The following is a 21414-nucleotide window of genomic DNA, read 5'->3' as shown; positions in this document are numbered from 1 at the left end:
TTAATGTGCCCTTGGCACAATAATTTTTCCTTGACGCCTCTAAATTAAGAAGCTACTGTGCCTCAACACCACATCACTGTGCTTGGGCAAGACTGAGGACTTGTGGAGGCAAGTTTACTGAGCTGATTTACTGGAGTACTAATGGACTTGGTTTACATTAAAAAAATGTGACCTAACGGTCAACATCCTGTTGCAAAAGGGGAACACAGCTGCTTCTTCTTGGTGTTTATGGGTCACTGCCAGAACTAAAAAGTTTTCAAGGGATGTAGTCCAGATAAGCAGGATGTCTTGGGATGAGTATCTTGGGATGACTGCGCCTCCCAATCCCCAAAGATATTTTTTAGCACAGTAATTTTAAAAAATAAGTTAACCATGTAACTACCATATTCTTTTCCAAGATGAGCAGATGCTGTCAATTTCTCTGTCTACAGAGCAGGATAATATTTAAAGGTGTTACGTGCATCATTACTGTTAGACCTGGGATAAAATTACCTGTGAATCTTTTCTTAAACCAGTACTTCAGGTCCCGCTCTCCCTGTGTTGTGTAGTTCTTCTTGTCAGAAATCTTGTTGGCTCTCTGGCAGGAGCTGGTTTTGAATTCGGAGAAACCTTGTCCTACTCTTATTTGGGCAAGTGCTTTTTCAAGACCTGAAGAAAATCATGTTGGATCTCTTCTGGGAATTTACAATTTAGTTACCCCCTACCTGCACTCATATATATGAGGCAGGAGACATCACTGGGTTTGGATTTTCTTTGTCTTATGTGTCACAGAAGTGGGAGAGTCTGTTTCTGGATTTTGAACCTTAGATCAAATGGCCACCAACAAAGAAGTACAGTTAGCCTGAGAGGCAGAGGCAATGTCGTTGAGAGAGAAGATGGAAACCAGGTTCATCAGAGCAGGATAAAGCTGATGCCTTCAAATCTAGCTGTAGGAATGGGTCATTTTCACTGTCTTTGTAGTAGGGGTTGTGCAGGCTGTCCCTTCAGGCCTGATGTTCCTGGGGTGACAGGAAGACTACAGTTTCCCCCTATTTCCTTGGTTGCATCTTGTGTTAACAGTCATTAGAGTCACTTTGGTACTGGATCTAAAATTAACTGAATTATATTAGACAGAAACAAGAATTCTTTCAGACTTCCATGCAAGGATGTTTTGAAGGCCTCTATGACTTTGTATGAGTACTTTATATGGGATACATATGTATGCACAAGGTATTAAGCTGACGGATTAAGAAGAAATGTTCCAGGATCTCAAAAGTGCCCTAAATTTATTTGTTGCTGATACCTGGGCTGGTAAGAAAGCTCTCTATATTGGTTGTGTTTAGGAAGGAAGTGATTCTGTAGACTGAAAGGCCCCAGGACTGTTTGAGATGATGATGAGGCTTCACAGTTGATGTGAAGATCTACATAAATTTTCTTATTATCATAGAGATTAATATGATGTAGATGAAAAAAATGTGGTGGAGATGCCTGTTAGATAATTCTTTATTCAAGTGCACTTGGGTATTGACTTCATACTCCACAATTGAAGAACAACCACAAAGTTGTTATATTAAAGGCACTAAATATTGTTGGTGAATAGATGCAAAAGCTGTATTTCTTAAAAGGAAATACTAAACCATTAACTGCTAGTCTTACTCCATTTTCAATCAAAAATTTTCCCATTGCCTCTTTTATTATAGTTACACATACCTCTTACATTATTAAATTTCCTTGCCCTGACTGAGAATTTGTAAGCCTGAGGACAATAGAAGTATAAGTCTGCACTGTGAAACTGGAAGCACAAAGGAATGAAAATCTTGCCCATGATCATACAGAAAAGGTCTAACAGGACGAGGAACTGAAGCTCAGTATCTTAACTACAGTGCTGTCTTCAGCACATCTGCTGAATGTTTCAGTAAATGAAAATGACACGGGTCTGTGGAAGAGAGTTGCAGTGTAGGGGAGCTTCAGTAGTTGAAAGGCAAACTGCACTGAACAGGAGAGCACATGTGTAGGGATGTGGGTGAAGAGAGAAGTGTGGTAACATCAGGAGCAGGGCAGGCTCATTTCTATGTGAACAGTTGGAGAGTTGCAGTGGCAGGAAAGGAGTTGTGTACAGGAGGAATAGCAACAAACAGTGATGGAAAAAGTGGAATTGAACTGGTGAAGACAGAAGATGGTGACAGCCTTAACTTGGATGTTTATCCTGGTGGAAAAGATGTAAAAGAGACAGCTGAAACAGCTGTTCTCAGGGGTCTTCTTGAAGAATAGGTATAGAAGTGGTGGGGTAGATCAAAGGTAGGTAGGTGGTTTGATAGATCAAACGTAGATCTTGTGAAGTTGGCTGGTTAATGCCTTGAGGACATGGGTTTACCAGTGCTTGTGCCATAACCCACAAATGAGAGCTTGATGATCTGAGTGGGTGTCCATGGACATGGTGGGATCAGAGAAATGTAGAAGTTTCCCACTGTATTTGCCATTGTGGGTAGTACTTGTGGCTTTGCAGAAAATAACTTGGAGAGGCTTAAGGATTGCAGGAAGATTTGGTGAAGGAGCAGCTGTCAAGAAAGAATTTCTAACTTTGATTATAACTTTACAAAAAAAAACAAATTGGCTTTGGGAAAAAAAAAAAAAAAAAGTTAGAAATGTGCTTTTACCGTTGCTGAAATCTCAGAGTGACAAAGTAAATGATCTGTGGGAAATGTATTTTGGTGACTTTTAAAGTTGCTTTATGGAATTGGCTGCTGTAGTTGGACATGGATTTGGACAGATAAGGTACTACTAAATAACTGAAATTTAAACTTCATTTAATTTTGGAAACTGCCTTGCTATAGTTTGAACTTTGGAAAATATTAGAAGCATTAGAAGAAATCTATACAAACAGAGAAATTCAGTGCAAAACACAGAGGAATGCAGAGGCCAGTGTGAACTTGAGAAACCAGAATCAAAGCAAAAAATACCAGGACAGTCAGAGTGCACAAGAGCTAACTAAAGATAAGGGAGTACAGAGTGAGGAGAACAGTAAACTCAACCATATAACAAAGTCCACAATGTTCTTCCAGAGCCAGAATGCTAATTACTCTTCCCATATAAAAAGAAATATTCCCATAGAGAGTCAGACTAGAGATGGCAGTGCAAGTGTTTTGTAGATCTAGTTCCCAGTTAACAGGACTGTGGCTGGCTGATACTGTCTTATCAAAAGGTCATTTATATCCCATGGGGTCGAGTGTAGCTTCCAGTGCAATCCAGGCCCTGCAAGCCAGACCAGAGTGGAGCAGCTGGCTGGTTTCCCCAAGGTCAGCCAGCTGAAAAAGAGAGGAGCTGCCTGCTGGCTGGATTCCCAAGGCTGGCTGGCTGGAGAGGAAAGTACAAGCAGGAAAGTGAAGTTGCAGTCAGTTCCTCCAATATAACCATTATCTTAAGAGTTTAAGACTTCCCCTGAGGCCTTGAAATAATTGTGCTTTTGCCATACTTGATGGTGGCCAAATCATGACCTTGCTATGTTCTCAGATGGGTGAATAAGTGAATGTATGAAGCTCCCTTGTTTATTGTGTTGCAGGGATAATAGTGGTTGCTTCTCCTCCTTTCTGTGCAAGCAAAGAGTGTACGAACTCCAGGTGTTATCGATTCCTCTCCTCTCTCTAAATGCACTCTTGAGTAGCACAGAGGTAGTCAGAAACCTGTGCTGAAGAAGAGACTAAATCATTTGCTTCCCAGTTTTGTGAGCTGCCCCATAGTCAAAAGGCCTATGAAGGCCTCCTTAAACTGATGTTGTAGTTGCCAAATAATCAGAAGCCTTAAAGGAGGAGAAGATATGCTACGAATTACAGTGTGGCAACTCGATGCCACCACAATTATCAGGGAAAAACAGTACCCAAATTCCCTTTACAAGAGAGCAGTATAGGAGAGCTTTAGCCTGGGCAGCTGCAAATATTTAAAATAATGCTTGGTGGTGCTAAATAAACTGACAAAAGAAATATCAAAAGTAGCCATCCGTCTTCAGCAACTCGAGTGTTGCACGTGCCTAGATCCTCCTTTAACAACTTACAGGAAATTTCTAGAAGTAGAAATGTAATTGTTCTCCAGAAGGAAAGACAATTTTAAAAATGCCAAGACCTATCAGCTTTTATTGAATTTCAGATTCAACAATATAAAATGTATCCTCTACGTAGATAGATCAGGCGCAGTGATATCTAATAAAAGCAAAAGATTGCTACAGATATTATCTTTTCAAGACTTTCAAGGAAAGAAATTTTTGTCCCTCAGAACAAAATGGGCATGTGTATTATACTTTGACAAGTGATATGAAAAACTGGCTGAAGGCTTATTCACCAGTTCTGGGGTGAATATACCCTCAGAAGATAGCTCATATTAGAAAATTGTCGACCATTATGTTTTCACTAAAATTATGACTCAACAGGATTTGCATTCATGTGGGGACTGTTCTGATTTACCACATTATCCGTTGATTTTTGTAGGAGTGACCCAACGATTAGCCAAAATCAGGTAATATATTTTAAAGGATGTGGGTTTGCTAATGGGAATACAATGCAGTTTTGCATTGTGTAAAAATGTGCTAATTACCATGTTTTCTAACTATTTTTTCCATGAGAATGCATCTTAAATATAGGTGTAACTAGGTTTAAACAGGTAGAGGTTCAAATTTATCTTACAATCAAAGGTCACTAACCAGGATATCAGATTTGGTACATGTGAAACATCAGGATGCTGAATGCATCTTCAAATAATTATTTTAATGGGAACTTAAAGTAAATCTGCTTTGCTGCTTTATTCCCCTGAAAAATTAAGGGTATGTTTTTATTGTAGGAGTTAGAATTTAACAAACAACTCTGATAATGTGGTAGTGGAAGGTATTTAGATTAGTATTAAGATTAGTCCTTAGGGAAATAAAATGAACAATAATAAATTTCCATGGACTAATTTAGGAATAAGGCCTTTCAAACACCAAACAACGCCACACAACAATATCTTTCTCCCTCCTCCTCTGCCTCTGTTCCCTCTCTTTCCAGGGGGACTCTTTCCAGGTCCTTCTCCACCCCCACCTACCTCCAAAGCAAAATAGCAGTGCTGGAAAACCATCAGACAGAACTCAGTGGGAAATACTACCAGATGCATAGCTGAAGGGCACTGGATAGAGATCCAGTTCTGTAGTGAGAGATAATGAGATAGACCTTTTAGATAATTGTGTCTAATAAATTATTGTTGTAGGATTAGGTTAGTACTGGAACTATTTTTAGTGTTAGAACTTTTGTGTGTTTATTGTAGTTGCCTTAAAGTTGTACCTTTTATAATTACTGAAATTTTAAAGTTGTTGGGAACCTACGGTGGCAAGGAATTATTATAATAATATAGGTTGGTGGTTCCTGCTGGTCTTAGCCAGTGGTTATCTGCATTATAAAGCTTGTGTTACAGAGGTGTCAGGATTGGTAAGTGCCACAAAGTCTGATGTTGAAGGCTGGACCATCTTTTTATTCCCTGCAGGGTATTTTCACACAACTGTATCAAGGTATTGATTTGGCAAAACTTTCAGTGTTGTCCTTTTTGTTCTCTCATAATGCAAAAAGAGGAGTTCAGTCCCAGCTGTGCTGATCTGCTGTTCTTTGTGAACTCTAACTTCACTTGGAATAAATCATAGCTTGTCATGCATCTGCATACCTTTCTTTAATGTATGAATTAGGTATTTGTTTAACCTACAGAGGCTTTAGCTTAATAAGCTGTTTCTAAAATACTTGTAGTATCACAAAATTGTTGAGGGTGGAAGGGCTGTCATAAGATCTTCTAGTCCAACCCCTCTGCTCCAAGCAGGATCAGCTAGAGCCAGATGGACAGGGCCATGTCCAGTTGGGTTTTAAGTAACTCCAGGAATGGAGACTTTCACAACCTTTCTGGGCAGCCTGTTCCAGCATTTGATCACCGTCACAGTAAAAGTGTTTTCTTGTGCTCCTTGAAATTGTGTATCTTTTCACTTGTGCCTATTACCACTTGTCCTGTCAGTGGGCGTAACAGGGAAGAGCCTAATTCTGTCTTCTTCATTCCCTTCTGGCAGGTGTTTATAACACTGATAAGATTTCCCCCCCAAGCCATCTCTGTTCTAGGCTGAACAAACCCAGCTCTCCCAACCTTTCGTTTTATGAGAGATGCCCCAGTCTCTTAATCATCAGCATTGAGTACTTTTGAAGCATTACCCAATTCACTAAGGTATTTGTGAGTTTTCAGCTGATAGACCAATAGCAGTTTTCTTCTCTTTTAATGTGGTAAATGTAAACAAATACAATGCTCTAAGGAGAGCAGTCCTTTCATTTAAAGACCATCAATAAGAAAATTTAAGTATGTGCTTATTTTAACAAAGTTAAAATGTCTCTCTTTTTCTCTTCTTCTCCTCCATCCCTTTCTCTTTTGGATAGTGTTCCTGTTAGACTATAGGTTATGAGCTCCTGGCTCTGTATTTTTGGGATGGATTCTTTACTAGAGCCCAGCAATCAGCCCAACTCACCTCAGTTGTCTCTACTTTCATTATGCTCCTTAAGGAAGCTCAGTTCGATTCACCTGCCTCCATGCTTAATCGGTCACACTTTTTATCTTGGTGGGGCAGTTTTTTTCTCTCACCTTAGTGACATATTGCTCTCCTCACACTGCAGAGTGTACAGGCATAGAAAATTAGCAAGATCCTTAGAGCAAAAGATGTTTATGAATTTATTCTATTTTATGTATTTATTTATTATTTAATTATTATTTTACAGGAACGATTGTTCAACGGCATCGGATTCCACTTCCACCTCCATGTGAAGATCAGTTCTATACTATAGATCATTTCAATATCAACATAGAAGTAACCTTTTATGCCCGAAAGTATAAGATCACTGATTGTGACCAGTTTACAAAAAATTTCCTGAGGAAAATGGGAGTTAGATTAAATCCTCCCACAAGTCGTCCAGATGATCCATACACCCAAGAGAGGCAAAAGGTCAGATGAGGCAATAATAATGAAAATCTGATTTAATAGAAGTGCCGTTGCTATTGCTATTAGCAATATACATTATATAAAATACTTCTCTAATAGCAAATAGAAAGTAGCTCTTTCAACATTAGTAAATCCCAAGAGAAAACTTGCCTTAAAAGATTTTATTCTATGGCTCATTGTACTTACATAGTACTGAGTTTCTCCTGATGTGTTCACACACCTTTTGAAAGAGAACGAAATTAACTGGTAAAAATAAAAGAAACCTCTCAGTGTTAAACTGAAAAAGAAAAAAAAAAGTGACCTATGATATATTCTACTTATGATTATGCTTGAACTAATGTAATGATAATAAACACTTTTAAAGGAAGACCTAATTGGAATTGTGGTTCAAGCACACCCATGTCTTCCTGTAGACTTGCTTGGTCTATTCATAAGTCATCTTTCATCTCTAGCCCACATGTTATTAACAGCTCTTTGCATATGTAAAGCAAATTCTTCTGTTACACAGAACCCAGCACTCTGCAGTTTTAAGAGTTTTGAGGTTTTATTTGAAGGCAGTTCCCTGTTTCATGACTATATGTGAACACATACACACCTCTTCCAAAAATCTCACTTGTAGCTCCTAGATGCTGTATGGATTCCCTTCTGCAGGATTTGTGGTCTTTACTCTGGGAATGGTAGTGGGAGTGATGTTTTCTGTAAGGAATAGTGACAGTTTCTTTCTGTTCTGTTTTTCTTGATCAGAATGAGTGCAGATGACACTGTAATTTTCTCTTGACCTGACTCTGTTAGTACTGTTGGCCCACTATATACATCTGGTTGTGATAAATCCAGCCTAGTAGTCTGAAAACAACAAATACTCCATGAATCTGTTCCATTCATCTTAATGCTGCTGTTGAAAGAACTGCTGTAGCTCTCAGCAACAAAAATGGAAGGTAGTTGTGACTCAGATGTGTACAGCAATTTGCATGTCTCTGAGGCACCCTCAGGCCAATGTGTTGGTTTCATTTCATTCATGCTTTCAGCCTTTTTGCAGTCCCCCAGTGAAAAGTAATGTTTGTAATACATCTCCTAATTCTGCAGAGGGGTGACTCAGGCTGGCCCTAGGTTGCTTTTCGCTTACTCAGGTCTTGCAGGTAACAGGTGTGTATTAACACATGCTGAGTTGTCTTGATACTGGCAAGCTGTGTGATTATATATGGTACTGCATAACCTGCTTAGATTGTGGTTTTTCTTTGTAAAAAGAACAAGCAAAACATTCACGTGTTGTGCATATGTGTGCCTGAAGAGGATGGAGAGGAGAAAAAGGTTTAAGAAATAAGAGAAGGCTAAGAATTACTAAAATCTATGTCTTAATATTCTTACTCTTTGAGAAATTACGGAAAAGTTATTCTGGCTGCTTATGCTCTTGCTTTCCTGTGACTAACTTGTGGAAGGTGATTTTTTTTGTTTGTTTATTGAGGGCACATTGGTCCGGACTGCTTTGAACAGGGTTAAATAGATTTGTACCAGACTCCCAACAGATGGTCAGAAACTGAAGGTATGAAAGGAAGTAAGGAATACTATGAGAAAGTAAGACCACTGAAAAATGTAACAAATCCCTTAGGTTTAAATTTCTGTGTTGTTGGAGATGATACCCCATGGCTGTTGATGTTATCTAGCTCCGTGGCTGTATTTGGTTGCTCATTGCATTTTCAAATTTCAGGATGGAGGAAAGATGTTGCTGGGAAGGTAAATAACTGACTTACAGCCTATGAGCATGATGGTGCCTGAAATGGCAAGTACTGCAGATCAGCAAGTACATTGGCAGGCAGAACTTGGTTCTGCTCTCCTTATTTTAAGATTTGATGTTCTGAAATAAAGTGCATTTTCTCTCTCAGATTTTTAAGGCTAGAAGATATATCAGTGGATAAATAGAAATTTAGACAGTGATATAAACTACTCATAGTCAACAGTTCTTTCTATTCAGACAGTTAAGCTTACACTGTCACCATTCTTCTTTTGAAGCAATTTTGCAGAATTTTGTAGATTAGGGATGTCTTGCCCCTTCAACCCATTTTGGACATGATGGATTTTGACTTAGGAAAAACACCCTGTTCATGTCACCATTTTTATGAGGCTGTAACTAACAGTATGTAAATGCAGTCTTCAGATTCAAATCATCATCCTGGGATCCAGTTTAAGGCAGTGCTACTGGTTTTGCAGCAACCATGACTGTAGATGACCTTTGTCATAGATCACATCAGCTGGAATAGATCTTTAGTTGGAGATTTCCTATTCCTTTTCAGGCTGTTGGGTATATATGAAGAGGAGAACATATGAACCCGGCACCCATCAACTGTATGACATAAATCAAAAGTTAATAAATTATGGCTTAAAGCTAAAAGAAAGGAGACATCAAACAGGAAAGAAATAATTAATTCTTTATGCCAGATGATTTATAAAAAATAATTCCCGAGGAAGTAAATTGGGAAGGTGAGGCTATTGGTTGTTGTAGTCATCGGATTACCATGGATAATTTATTGAAATAAATTAACAATTCTCTGATCTGAAGGCTGTTCTTGCAAGAAAAACAAGGATCAAAACAATCCAAAAGTGTTTTCATCTGTTTTCTGAGGGCACAGCAGCCCTGAAAATAGTTCTTTGGTAATGGCATAAGTAGTGCAAATGTAATTGTGTGGCATTATTTGAAAATCCTAAAAGCATATTATAAGATTAGCTGATACCCTGCAGTTTGGAATCCTGTTTTTAAGAACAAATAATTAAAAAGTTGTTTATTTTAATTTCACCTTTATCTGCAGACTCTGGATAGTATGACGCCATTTCGCCCTTATGAGCGCATTGACACTTTGAAACAATTTCTAGAGCATGATGGACATGTTTTACGTTTTTTCTGTGTGTGGGATGACCCCCAATCCATGTTTCATGACCCACGAGAACTTGTTCTGCACTATTACTTGTCTGATGATACTATTGATATTAAAGAAATTGTACCAATAAACTCAGGCCGGGATGCAGTTCCACTGTTCCTCAGAAGAGATAAGCTTCCAAAGGTGAGGAATGAAAATTTCAACTTATTTCAAGTTCTTCAGCTTATTGAGAAACATTAAATGCATTGTTTTGAAAATCCTGTATTAGGATTGTAATGATATTTAGAAAGTGTCATTAGAGTATTAATAAAAATTGCATGATTAGGTTTTACACACATATTCATAGGACAGTTCAATAAGTCATGTAAAAAAAAGTTTAACCTTCTCTTGCTTAAATTAAAAGGACAGAAAATTTAGGCAGAAAGATATCCTATGATTTCCTTTCTCCCATGTTAGTGTATTAAGTTAAATGTTTTAATAAAGCTCTGCAGTGATGGAAGTCCGGAAGATTAACTAATATTGATAGATAAACTAGTGTAGAACTGAGGTGAATTCAGATTTGATCCATGACTGGTATCTGGAACCTTTGGAAAAGTACAGTTTTAGTATTCCGTACCATTACTGCTGTGTAGCAAATCTAGAGCAATCTCTTAAAATTAAGTTCCTAGATTTGGGACCTTATGCAAAGCTGGTTAAATAGGAATCCATGAATAAGCTTTTTCAGGCATTAATCAGGTGCTTATTTGAGAAGGCTTCTCTTGGAGAAATCTTCAAGAGGGTTGTATCCTCTGTAGCTCATTATGATTATAAAATTAATGAGCTGGACACACTTCTGTATCACTCCAGACAGATCCTGATGGTGGAATAACTTAAACCCACAGCTGGAGTAAACTACTAGGGGATCTTTTCCCTTGTTCCCTTCTAATATTGGCAATCTATTTATGATGCCATAGATGTACAAGAGATTTTGTAGTAAAAACCTGACAGCAAAATACTGCACTTTTCTCACTTTGTGCATCCTCTGTTCCAAGGTCCTCATTTAGCAGTGGCTCTGTGTAAACAGACCTCTTCTACCATTGAAGTGCATGGGGTGTCAGAGAAGGTGGTTTGGTTACCCACTTTGGTTACTCTGCATCAGCAGTTTGTTAGTAATCTAAAAATATGTAGGTGTTTGTGTAATAAGAATGATATTAGTGGGCTAAATTATTATTGTAATTTTGAAACTCCCCAAAATATTAACATTTTAACCAATAGAATCATGCTGACTTGAATCTCCTGTATTTGTGCAGTGGCTAGCAGAGTAGGACCAGCCCTGAGTGGTTCTTCTGCATGTTTTTATAATTGACTAATCAAAATAATAGCTTTTAGAGCAGATGTTGATGCTGATGTGCTGCTTTGGGTGTGCTAACTTCTGCTTTCTGTTTGCTTCCAAGGAAAAGGAGACTTTACTCTTGGATGCACAATAAGATTCTGAGTACTTCTTTTGGCATACAGTACTGGTGTTTGGCATATGTTGGCTAGTAGGTTTGGTGGTATAAATTTGACTTAGAAATTAATAAAAGGTCTCCCAAGAAAATACTACAGTTACAGTCATTCTGTAAAAAACCTGCTAGTTCTAAGGTAATTGAGTTCCCTTTCTTCACTGTTAACTGTATTTCTTAAGAGTTGGTCTCTTTTCTTGCAGCATGCTCCCATGGGGCTGTATCAGCCGGGTACAATCACTGATCGCACTGTTCTCAATGTGCTTGGGAATTTAGTAGGAAACAAAGGCCGTTATATTCTGGACAATCGTAAGGTCAGTTACTATTGAATGCCTCTAGCTGTTGAATGTATAGTAGCTTTCATAATTTCTGTAGTTGTTACTCTCTACAACAGAGAGTTATTTGTAAAACTGTGTTGCCACTGGAGAATAGCTCAAATGAAAACTACTCAGATTTACTGTATGTAAATGCCATGCTTGTAAAAGTGAGGTAGCTTAGCATGACCCATGCTAAATGAAAAATACTTTCAAATGGACTGTGAAGGTTATATTTTAAATCACACACACTAAATGACCTAGATTTTAAGGAAGGTTGTGGGATTCTGAGAATTATAGAGCTGCTGTACAAGTGTTCGTCTTTTATTAGACAGGAGCTGTGCACCAGGAATTTTACAAAGACAGTGACCTGAAAATAGGGGCAGTAATTAATGTGTGGGGAAGGAAGATAATTCTCTGTGATTGTGATGAATTCACTAAAGAATATTACAGGACAAAGTACGGAATCGGTAAGTAGTGATAATTATCCTTTCCATATGAGCATTTTTATACTTCAGAGTTTGACAGAGCTGTCTTCGAATTTTATAACTGACAAAACATGTTCATTAAAACCTTTAGCAATAACAATCTCTTGTAGGCTGTTAACAGCAAAGCAGTAATTTTGCAGGTGATCCAGAAGGGCTTTCTCCTATATTACTCTATTGAAAACTAACACATAATGTACATGTTCTGTTCCTAACTGCCTCTATTTTAAAACTAGAATGACAAAATAGTCATATGGATAGACTGCTATTTCTTCTTCTCTCCTTCACCATCCCATTCCAATCACTGTGTTTGCAGTCAGAACATAGTAAAGAGCGTGTAGTGAGTGGGTAAGTAGAATGAGTTCAATTATTCCCCATTATGCTATATTTCATTTTATATGGATGTCAAAATCCTCACATAATAAGATTTTCTGACACAACAGTAGTACTCTATCACATTATTGTTTTTTACAAAACAGTTTTCTGTATTCTGGACCATTAGAGAAATATCATATGAAATTTCAGCACTGAATTCTGGAAACATTTAGCAACCCTGTCCATAATAGAAAAGCAGAATAGGAGCTTTCATTTATCTGTCTTTGAATCCCTCAAGTCAGACTTGCTAATGGTTTTATTATGGACATCTTCCTGCAAAAACAACTTAGTTAATTTCTGGCAGTTTATTCATTCAATAAATATAGCTAAGTGTGTGTCTGTTCAGAGATGGTTCGAGGGATCCTAATATGGCCTTTCTCTGACACTGTGAAACATAATACCTGAGTAGACTATTTCTTTCAGCTTGACTTGTGATCAGACAGTGTAATGTTTGGATCAAAGCTTGGCAGCTGCTTTGGGAAAATTAAATGATGTAGCACTACCATTCAAACACTAAATTTATTAATTGGCAAAACATGTCTCATTAGGACCTTTTTAATAATAGTTCAGCATGTCTGTACCAAAATAAATCTTTTCTTATTCTAGCTGGTGTGTGAGGAAGCCATATTCAATAACTGTAGTATTATCTACAATAATAGTGAGTATAACTCCAGAGATGCAAAACAGGGAGTTCTTCCCTGAGAATTTCTTCAGCCAAGACCACTGCCGCTGTTTGGCAGCAATAATCTCTGTCTGAGCAAAATATCCTGGAACAGTGAATGGGGATTTCTCACAGCAGGCAATAAATGAAATGCAGCTGACCATTCTGTATCAGCCAAGCAATGCAACAACACAAAGTCTCCTCTCCTCCTATACTGCTGGCTCAGTAATTACTGGTTATGTGTCTGGATGTTAAAGTTAAGTGGTTTGCAAGTTTGGAGAAGTCAGAAGTTGCTGATGTGCAGAATTCTAGAAAATTGGAACAGTAGGTGATGTAGTCATAGAATCATAGTATAGTTTGGGTTTGAAGGGACTTTCAAAAGTCATCTAGTCCATTCCCATTGTTCTGAGACAGGATAGTGTATGTACACAGATTGTCACTGGTGTTTGTAAAGCCTTTTATCAGCATCCTTCAGTACAGGAGATTTCTTTGCTGCCTGAGGTATCTGGTCCTAACCTTAGTGTTAGAAATGCTGTTTAATAGCTACCTTGAAGTTGGTTTGTGTAAACTGAGAGAGTAACTTTTTTGTCTTACCTTTATTGGACATGGAGAACAACTGCTCAGTATCATCTTCTTATAGCAACCTTGTACATATTAGAACACTATTCCAATACACCATCTTACCATTCTAACCTCCTTCTGGGCCATTTGCTGCTAGGGGAAACCTTTCAGTTTTTCTCCGTAGTCCATTCTTTAATATCCAAAGTAGTTTTTTATCTTCCTCCTCTCCTCCTCACCACCCTCCCCCCCAGTGCTCTCTTAAGTTTCTCTGCCTCCTTAACATGAAGCGCACAAAGATGTGCTCTATCTGAGATCTTTGGGAAACTGGGAAGTGCTTTACACATATCTTTAAAGGATACATATCTTTATGGCAGAGACTCTGGCTAACATGAAAAAAAATCTATCGTCTTAATCCAGCCTGTCTTGTTCACAGAAAATGCACACTTTCTTAGAGCTAAGACATTCTTGGGATTTTCTGTGAGACTCTTTCCTGCTTTCCCCATCAGAATTAAAAAAAAATGGAGGTATGACTTTTTGACTAGAAGGAACTACGAGTAGAATCGGGGTAGCTTTTGGCTTCAAAGCAGGTTTTGAGAGAGAAGGGATGAGGGTTCACCTTTTATTCTTAGCGAGTTACAGATTTTTCTTGTGTCTGGTGGACATACAAGGTGCTGTCGGTGGACTCAGTGCCACAAAGTGCCCAGCATTCTGCTCCCATCCAATTAAGCAGTTTGAGTCCAGGGAGACCATTTTCTTGAGTAGGAGTAAGCAAGTGGATAAATTAGTTCTTACATCAAGGCACAACGCTTAGCACCTCATGGCATCAATCCAGCTGTTTGTTATTGTGTTTTCACATTACTCCCCTTCAGTTTATGCTCTTCTGCCAAAGCCATTAAAGAGGCTGACATTTATTTTTGACTCTGCAGTTTCAGCGTAAGTTGCTTGCTGATGGAATTTGCCCTTTAGGAGAATTAAGGGCAGTTTATATTTCCTTTGAAGTGCATGATTATGGTATCTGATATATTTCCAATGTTGGTGCCTGTTTTACTCTTTATACTGTTTGTAGAAAGCAAAAGAGTGTTTTTCCATGGGTAAACAATAGCTAATGCCCTTCAATAGGAAGCTAACGACATTACTGTCATGTAGCAGTGCTATGAATGCAAGAGAATATGTCTTAATGTGTGATATTGTCTGTCCAGAATTGCTAGTGCAGCCTCAGAGGGGGCGAAAAGTATTCTATAGCCATGTAGGTGTTGTGGTCACCCAGATGAAAGAGACTGATGTGCAGTGGAGGAAGCTGATACTCGTTCTTGCTGAATACAGTATCTTAGCACAAAGTTGAGTATAAAGTGCTCTTTCTTAAATGACGGATCGCTCCTGAAGGAACAAAACAAGTAAAATCTGGTTTCCTTTTGCTTTTCATTCAATGTCCCAGCACTTCCCAGGCCTGTTACGCCTTTTCGCAGCGCCCTGCGGTCCCTCTCCTGTCCCAGCTCTCCTCGCCCTCCCACCCCCTCATTTCTCAGGCTCCCTCACTGACCTGCTGCTTGGGCAGAGCAGTGTGTGGGGTGATCGGCTGGCCAGTACATGTGTGCTTTTGGCCAGGCAGCTGCTGCTGGATAACAGCTGACTTCTTGCTTTTCCCTCAGTGGGGGCATTAAAGCCTGCTGCCAATTTTCACTAGGCTTGTCAGAGATCAGAGCCTCTCTGGCGTCTAACCTCTCTGGTCCATGTGTAGGAGACTGAACAACAGCTTCTAAATATACTTGTGCATTTACAGATGCCTTTTTTCCTCAGGTAACCGGAATAATCCTGAAGTAAGACTCTTCTGTGAGCACTGGATTTTCTTTAATCTTGAATGTATAAGTTATAAAGATGGTGGTATTGCCATCTTCTTTTACTTCTTACCTAATCTGTGAAACACAATCTCACAAAAAACACATCTCAGCTGTTTGTTATACATGTCCTCTTATTTATAGAAAACATCATGTTAACAATGTCATCCCTCCAGGGGTATCACCACCTCTCATACGGCCTAAGGCTAGTGGGATTTTTTTCTCCTGTTCTTGGCTGTAATGCTCAAAGGTATTGGTCCTTTTCCTCTGAAGGCAGGATTTCTTTCCTGTCTGCTGTTTACTGATATTCAGTATGGTTATCACTTCGATCCAAACTATGTAGCACTTGACTCTTCCTTGAAACATAGTTTCATTTAACATTTGAGAGTTTTCCTACAGTTCCTTCATTGAGGGCAGAAGGTAATCTTACAGTGTGTACCAAAATCTTAAAGAGTGTATACTGAAACTGAAAGCAGGCGAGCTCATTTAAACTGGTTTAATGATGTCTATGTGGAAGAAAATTTCTTCTTGAGGAATTTAGTTTTTCTTCCTGAGGAGGCTATCACAGAATCATAGAATGGTTTGGGTTGGAAGAGACCTTAAAGATCAACTAATTCCAACCCCCTGCTGTGGGCAGGGACACCTTCCACTGGACCAGGTTGCTCAAAGCCTCATCCAGCCTGGTTGTGCTATCTTCAGATTGTTTATATGCTAAAGATGTGGCTGGAACTGTTTTGTTTCTTGCTGTTCCCATTGCTTGTTCAAGTTTCACTCATGAGAAAAAGTTACTAGTATGTGGTAATCATTTGATGTACTAAGTGAAATAAACCCCTGGTGCCAGCCCAGGGGCATCGGTCAGTGCAGTAACAAGGGGTGAAACTGTCCATGGGGATATTACCTGGGTTATTCTTTCCAGATGTAGAAACTTGTAATCCCAGACTTTCAATATACCCTCTATCCACTGTACATTCACACTGAAAATGTGATAACTTGGAAGAAGAGAGCACTCATTCCTTTTCCAGACTGGACAGAGGTAATTTTCTTAAGAAACAGTGATACCCTTGAGAGGAGTGTATTTTATGTGTAAGTGTAAGTTGTCTGTCTGATTCCACCCTAATGATGTGTAGCAGAGCAAAGATGAAATGCATTTTGAGCCGAGGTATGGCTGTATATACTATATATCTATATATCTATATAGAATATAGATATAACTCTATATATAGACATATATATGCTACTGCATCTTGCTGGCCGTTCAGAAGTTGCAGAAATGAGTTTTTAACTAGTTTCATAAACTGTATTTCTCCATGGCAATTTCTTCCTGAATTTCTTCCTTCACAGGAGAGAGTCTGAATACATAATCCTCTTAAATCCTGGAAACTGTAGGTAGCACATACATGTTTTGTGTTCTCTTCAGTGAATCTGAATGAAACAAGGTCATTTTACCTCGGATGGGATGGGAACCAAGTGCTGAACTTTTCTTTGGATTTGTTTACTCCAAGCTGGGGTTGTGAGGGATTCAGCATTCTGTCAGGTGCTAACACAGTATTCCTTTTAATATGTAGCTTCCTTTTAGCTTGTAAATCTAATTTTCATCCACATGTGCTGAAGTGCATACAAAGGGAATTGCTTTAGTGTTTCTTAATGAATGTTAATGTGGATACGCTGTGACCTGCATGTAAACTCATTAGCTTGTCTTTTATCAGCTCGACTGAATGTTCCAGCTTCCCAAACTCTTTTGGCAGAACATGAATTGTTTCCAACTGCACGAAGAGAAAAGGTTTATTTCTGCTAAAAAGTGCTGTTCCAAACCTCTGGACTGTGAGGGAGAACATATTAGTGGAGGTTAATCACAGAATCACAGAATGGTTTGGGTTGGAAGGGACCTTAAAGATCACCTTCCAAATTTAAGGTCCAGAAAGCTGGACCTTAAATGTCCCCGTCATGGGCAAGGACGCCTTCCACTATACCAGGTTGCTCAAAGCCCCATCCAACCTGGCCTTGAACACTGTCAGGGATGGGGCAGCCACAGCGTCTCTGGGAAGCCTGTTGCAGTGCTTCACCACCCTCACAATAAAGAACTTCCTCCTTATATCTAACTCAAGATTATGTCTTGTCCTATCTGTGCCTGCTCGTGTAAAGATCCTTCTCCAGATTTCTTGCAGGCCCCCTTCAGGTACTTGAAAGGCTGCTCTAAGGTCTTCCTAGGGCCTTTTCTTCTCCAGGCTGAACAAGCCCAGCTCTCTCAACCTGTCTTTATAGGAGAGGTGCTCCAGCCCTCTGATCATCTTCATGGCCTCCTCTGGACTCACTTGATAAGGTCCACGTCCCTCTTGTGTTGGGGGCTCAGAGATGAACGCAGTACTCCAGGTGGGGTCTCAGAGTAGAGAGCTATCAGCAAGAGGAGCAGAATCACGTCCTTCAATCTTGGTCACCCTGGTTTTGATGCAGCCCAGATCACATTGAGCTTCTCGTCGGTCAACATCCCCAAGTCCTCCTCCTCAGACAACGTATTGCGTAATTAAAAATTTAACCTCAAGGTTTATAAAAAGCATCAAGGTGCTGATGAGACAAACCCGGGTTCCGGACCAGAGCGCGGTGGGGGAGCTGCGAGGGACCTTCCTGCTACGCCACCACTAGGTGTCGCTGTGGTAGCGCGGGAGCCGCCCCGCGCGGCTGTGGGACACTCGTGTTAGCGGCACGCAGCGACCCGGCACAGTCCGCTTGAGGCCTCCGTGTTTGTTGTGACAAGAGTCGCCTCTGTCATTTGCATAATAGGGCACATGGAAAATGCCTCGAGAGGCAGTTTTCTCGTAAGTGGTGTTTAGGAAGTAGTGTATTGCATGCACGCACTCTTTCGTGGTGAAGGTTGCTTTGAAAACTTAGGAATGGACTTTATATATCATCTGCTTCTGGATTGCAGAAAGGACACATGTGATTTACAAGGAGAAAAATGTTGGCATGGTGTTGCCAACCCCCTTTTTGACTGATTAAGATGAAGGCATTAGCTCTTCGAGTCAGACCTTTCGTCTAAGAGGTAAACGCCAAAGGAGGTCTCATTGTGTTTTCAAGTAGGGGAAAAACTCTAGCATGTGAATGTTTTCAATCTTTTTCAACTTACATACCACTTTTCAACTTATTTTTCAACAACACACTGCTATTAGTCAAGATTTTAAGAGAGTATGTGATTTTGATCGTCTGATACAGCCATTTTTAAAAATTTCATTCACATACCAGTTTAGAAAACATTCTGAGTGACAGCAGTTTTGTCATTCTCCTCTATTTGCTCTGAAACCTATGCTACAAGTTTAGGTTATTCAACTCTCTTCAGTTCTGGGTAGAAAAGTTAAGTTTTAAAGAAAATCCCTTTATTTTACGGGACCCACTTTGATACACCGGTCACTTATATCACTCTTTGCCTCCTGGGCTGTGGTTTGTGATCACTCTTCTTTCAGTTTGCCTCATGGTGCTTGTCTTTCACTTGCTAGCCCAGCCAGCTTTCCTTTCTTCATGGCAGCATCTCCAACCCATCTGGGTGTGGAGGTGGTGCTGCTCCATGCATCACTGCTTGGCTCTGACCTACTAATTGCACCCATATTGTTGCAGGTTGTGGGGGGCAGCGAGCTGGGCTTAGGGCCATAAGACAGAGGGCCAGCCACAGCCTGGGCTGCCCCAATATCAAGACGGTGATTATTGCCCTCCTCTGAGTGCTTGTTAGACCTCATCAAGGTACTATGCCTCTTTTGGGTCTGCCAGGACAGGCAAATCATGGACCATCCAGTGCAAGTTTAGGAGGGTCAGGGCAAGAGACCTACCAAGGTCCTGGCCAGCCTGAATTATCCTGTGTTCCTGTGATTTATGTTTCCATTTGATTCTTCCATTTGACAAGAAGGAAGTGCAGCAGGTGGGCCAGGAAACCTCCTTAGGTGGATAAGGAGCTGCTGAGGAAAACTCAAATGAAAAAAGAGGCTTATTATAAGTGGAAGCAAGGACAGGTGGCATGGGAAGAGTCCAGGGATGCTGTCCAGGAAGCTAGGGACCAGGTTAGGAAAGCTAAGGCCCAGTTAGAATTAAACTTGGCTAGGGATATTAAGGATAACAGGAAGGGATTCTACAGGTACATAGCAAATAAGAAACAGACTAGGGAGAACGTAGGCCCCCTCAGGAACCTCTTGGGAGAACTGGCTACACAGGATTTGGAGAAGGCTGAGGTTCTGAATGACTTCTTTGCCTCGGTCTTCACTGGCAAAGGCTCTGACCACACCACCCAAGTCTTGGAAGGCAGACACAGGGACTGTGAGAATGAAGACCTTGGACCACTGTAGGAGAGGAACCGGTTCGAGACCATCTTAAAAATCTGAACGTGCACAAGTCCATGGGTGCTGATGAGATCCATCCGCGGGTCCTGAAGGAGCTGGGAAATGAAGTTGCTAAGCCGCTGGCCATCATATTTGAGAAATCATGGCAGTCAGGTGAAGTTCCCGATGACTGGAAAAAGGGAAATATAACCCCCATTTTCAAGAAGGGGAAAATGGATGACCCCAGCAGTTACAGACCAGTCAGTCTCACCTCTGTGCCTGGCAAAATCTTGGAGCAGATTCTCCTGGAAGGGATGCTAAGGCACATGAAAAACAACAAGGTGCTTGGTGACAGCCAGCATGGCTTCACTAAGGGGAAATCCTGCCTGACCAATTTGGTGGCCTTCTACGATGGGGCTACAGAACTGATGGACAGGGGTAGAACAGTTGATGTCATCTACCTGGACTTGTGCAAAGCGTTCGACACTGTCCCACACGACATCCTTGTCTCTAAACTAGAGAGACATCAATTCGATGGATGGACCACTCGGTGGATAAAGAACTGGCTGGATGTCTGCACACAAAGAGTTGTGGTCAACAGCTCAGTGTCCAGCTGGAGACCAGTAACGAGTGGTGTCCCTCAGGGATGGGTGTTGGGACCGGTCTTGTTCAACATCTTCGTCGCTGACATGGACAGTGGGATTGAGTGTGCCCTCAGCAAGTTTGCCGATGACACCAAGCTGTGTGGTTCTGTTGATACGCTGGAGGGAAGGAATGCCATCCAGAGGGACCTTGACACGCTTGTGAGGTGGGCTGATGCCAACCTCATGAAGTTTAACGATGCCAAGTGCAAGGTCCTACACCTGGGTCGGAGCCATCCCAGGCACAGCTGGAGGTTGGGCAGAGAAGAGATTCAGAGCAGCCCTGTGGAGAAGGACTTGGGGGTGCTGGTTGATGAGAAAAATGAACATGAGCCAGCTTCAGTGTGTGCTTGCAGCCCAGAAAGCCAACCGTATCCTGGGCTGCATCAAAAGGAATGTGACCAGCAGGCCGAAGGAGGTGATCCTGCCCCTCTACTCTGCTCTTGTGGGACCTCACCTGGATTATTGTGTGCAGTTCTGGTGTCCTCAACATAAAAAGGACATGGAACTGTTGGAACCAGTCCAGAGGAGGGCCATGAGGATGATCAGGGGACTGGAGCACCTCCCGTATGAAGACAGGCTGAGAAAGTTGGGGCTGTTGATCCTGGAGAAGAGAAGGCTGCGTGGAGACCTCATAGCAGCCTTCCAGTATCTGAAGGGGGCCTATAAGGGATGGTGGGGCGGGACTCTTCATTAAGGACTGCAGTGACAGGACAAGGGGTAACGGGTTAAAACTTAAACAAGGGAAGTTTAGACTGGATATAAGGAGGAAATTCTTTCCTGTTAGGGTGGTGAGGCACTGGAACAGGTTGCCCAGGGAGGTTGTGAATGCTCCATCCCTGGCAGTGTTGAAGACCAGGTTGGACGAGGCTTTGGGTGATAGGATTTAGTGTGAGGTATCCCTGCCCATGGCAGGGGTGTTGGAACTAGTT

The 21414-nt window shown here is 40.7% G+C and overlaps 1 protein-coding gene across 2 annotated transcripts in view; it reads left to right on the top strand.

Annotated features, from left to right (window-relative positions):
- Positions 1-21414, top strand: part of EFHC2 (EF-hand domain containing 2) — a 58319-nt gene that overhangs the window by 13659 nt on the left and 23246 nt on the right. For both annotated transcript variants that reach the window (XM_062624847.1, XM_062624848.1), the window contains exons 4-7: positions 6741-6964; positions 9763-10014; positions 11516-11626; positions 11958-12096. In XM_062624847.1, the coding sequence (XP_062480831.1) occupies positions 6741-6964; positions 9763-10014; positions 11516-11626; positions 11958-12096 (726 nt within the window). The remainder of the gene's footprint in view (positions 1-6740; positions 6965-9762; positions 10015-11515; positions 11627-11957; positions 12097-21414) is intronic.

This window comes from Pezoporus occidentalis, unplaced genomic scaffold (genome assembly GCF_034315485.1).
Source record: "Pezoporus occidentalis ecotype Australia unplaced genomic scaffold, CSIRO_AGI_Poc_V1 ctg272, whole genome shotgun sequence".
Taxonomy (NCBI): Eukaryota; Metazoa; Chordata; class Aves; order Psittaciformes; family Psittacidae; genus Pezoporus; species Pezoporus occidentalis.
The sequence above is the reverse complement of the archived record's forward strand: the minus strand, read 5'-3'. Positions and strand labels throughout refer to the sequence as shown.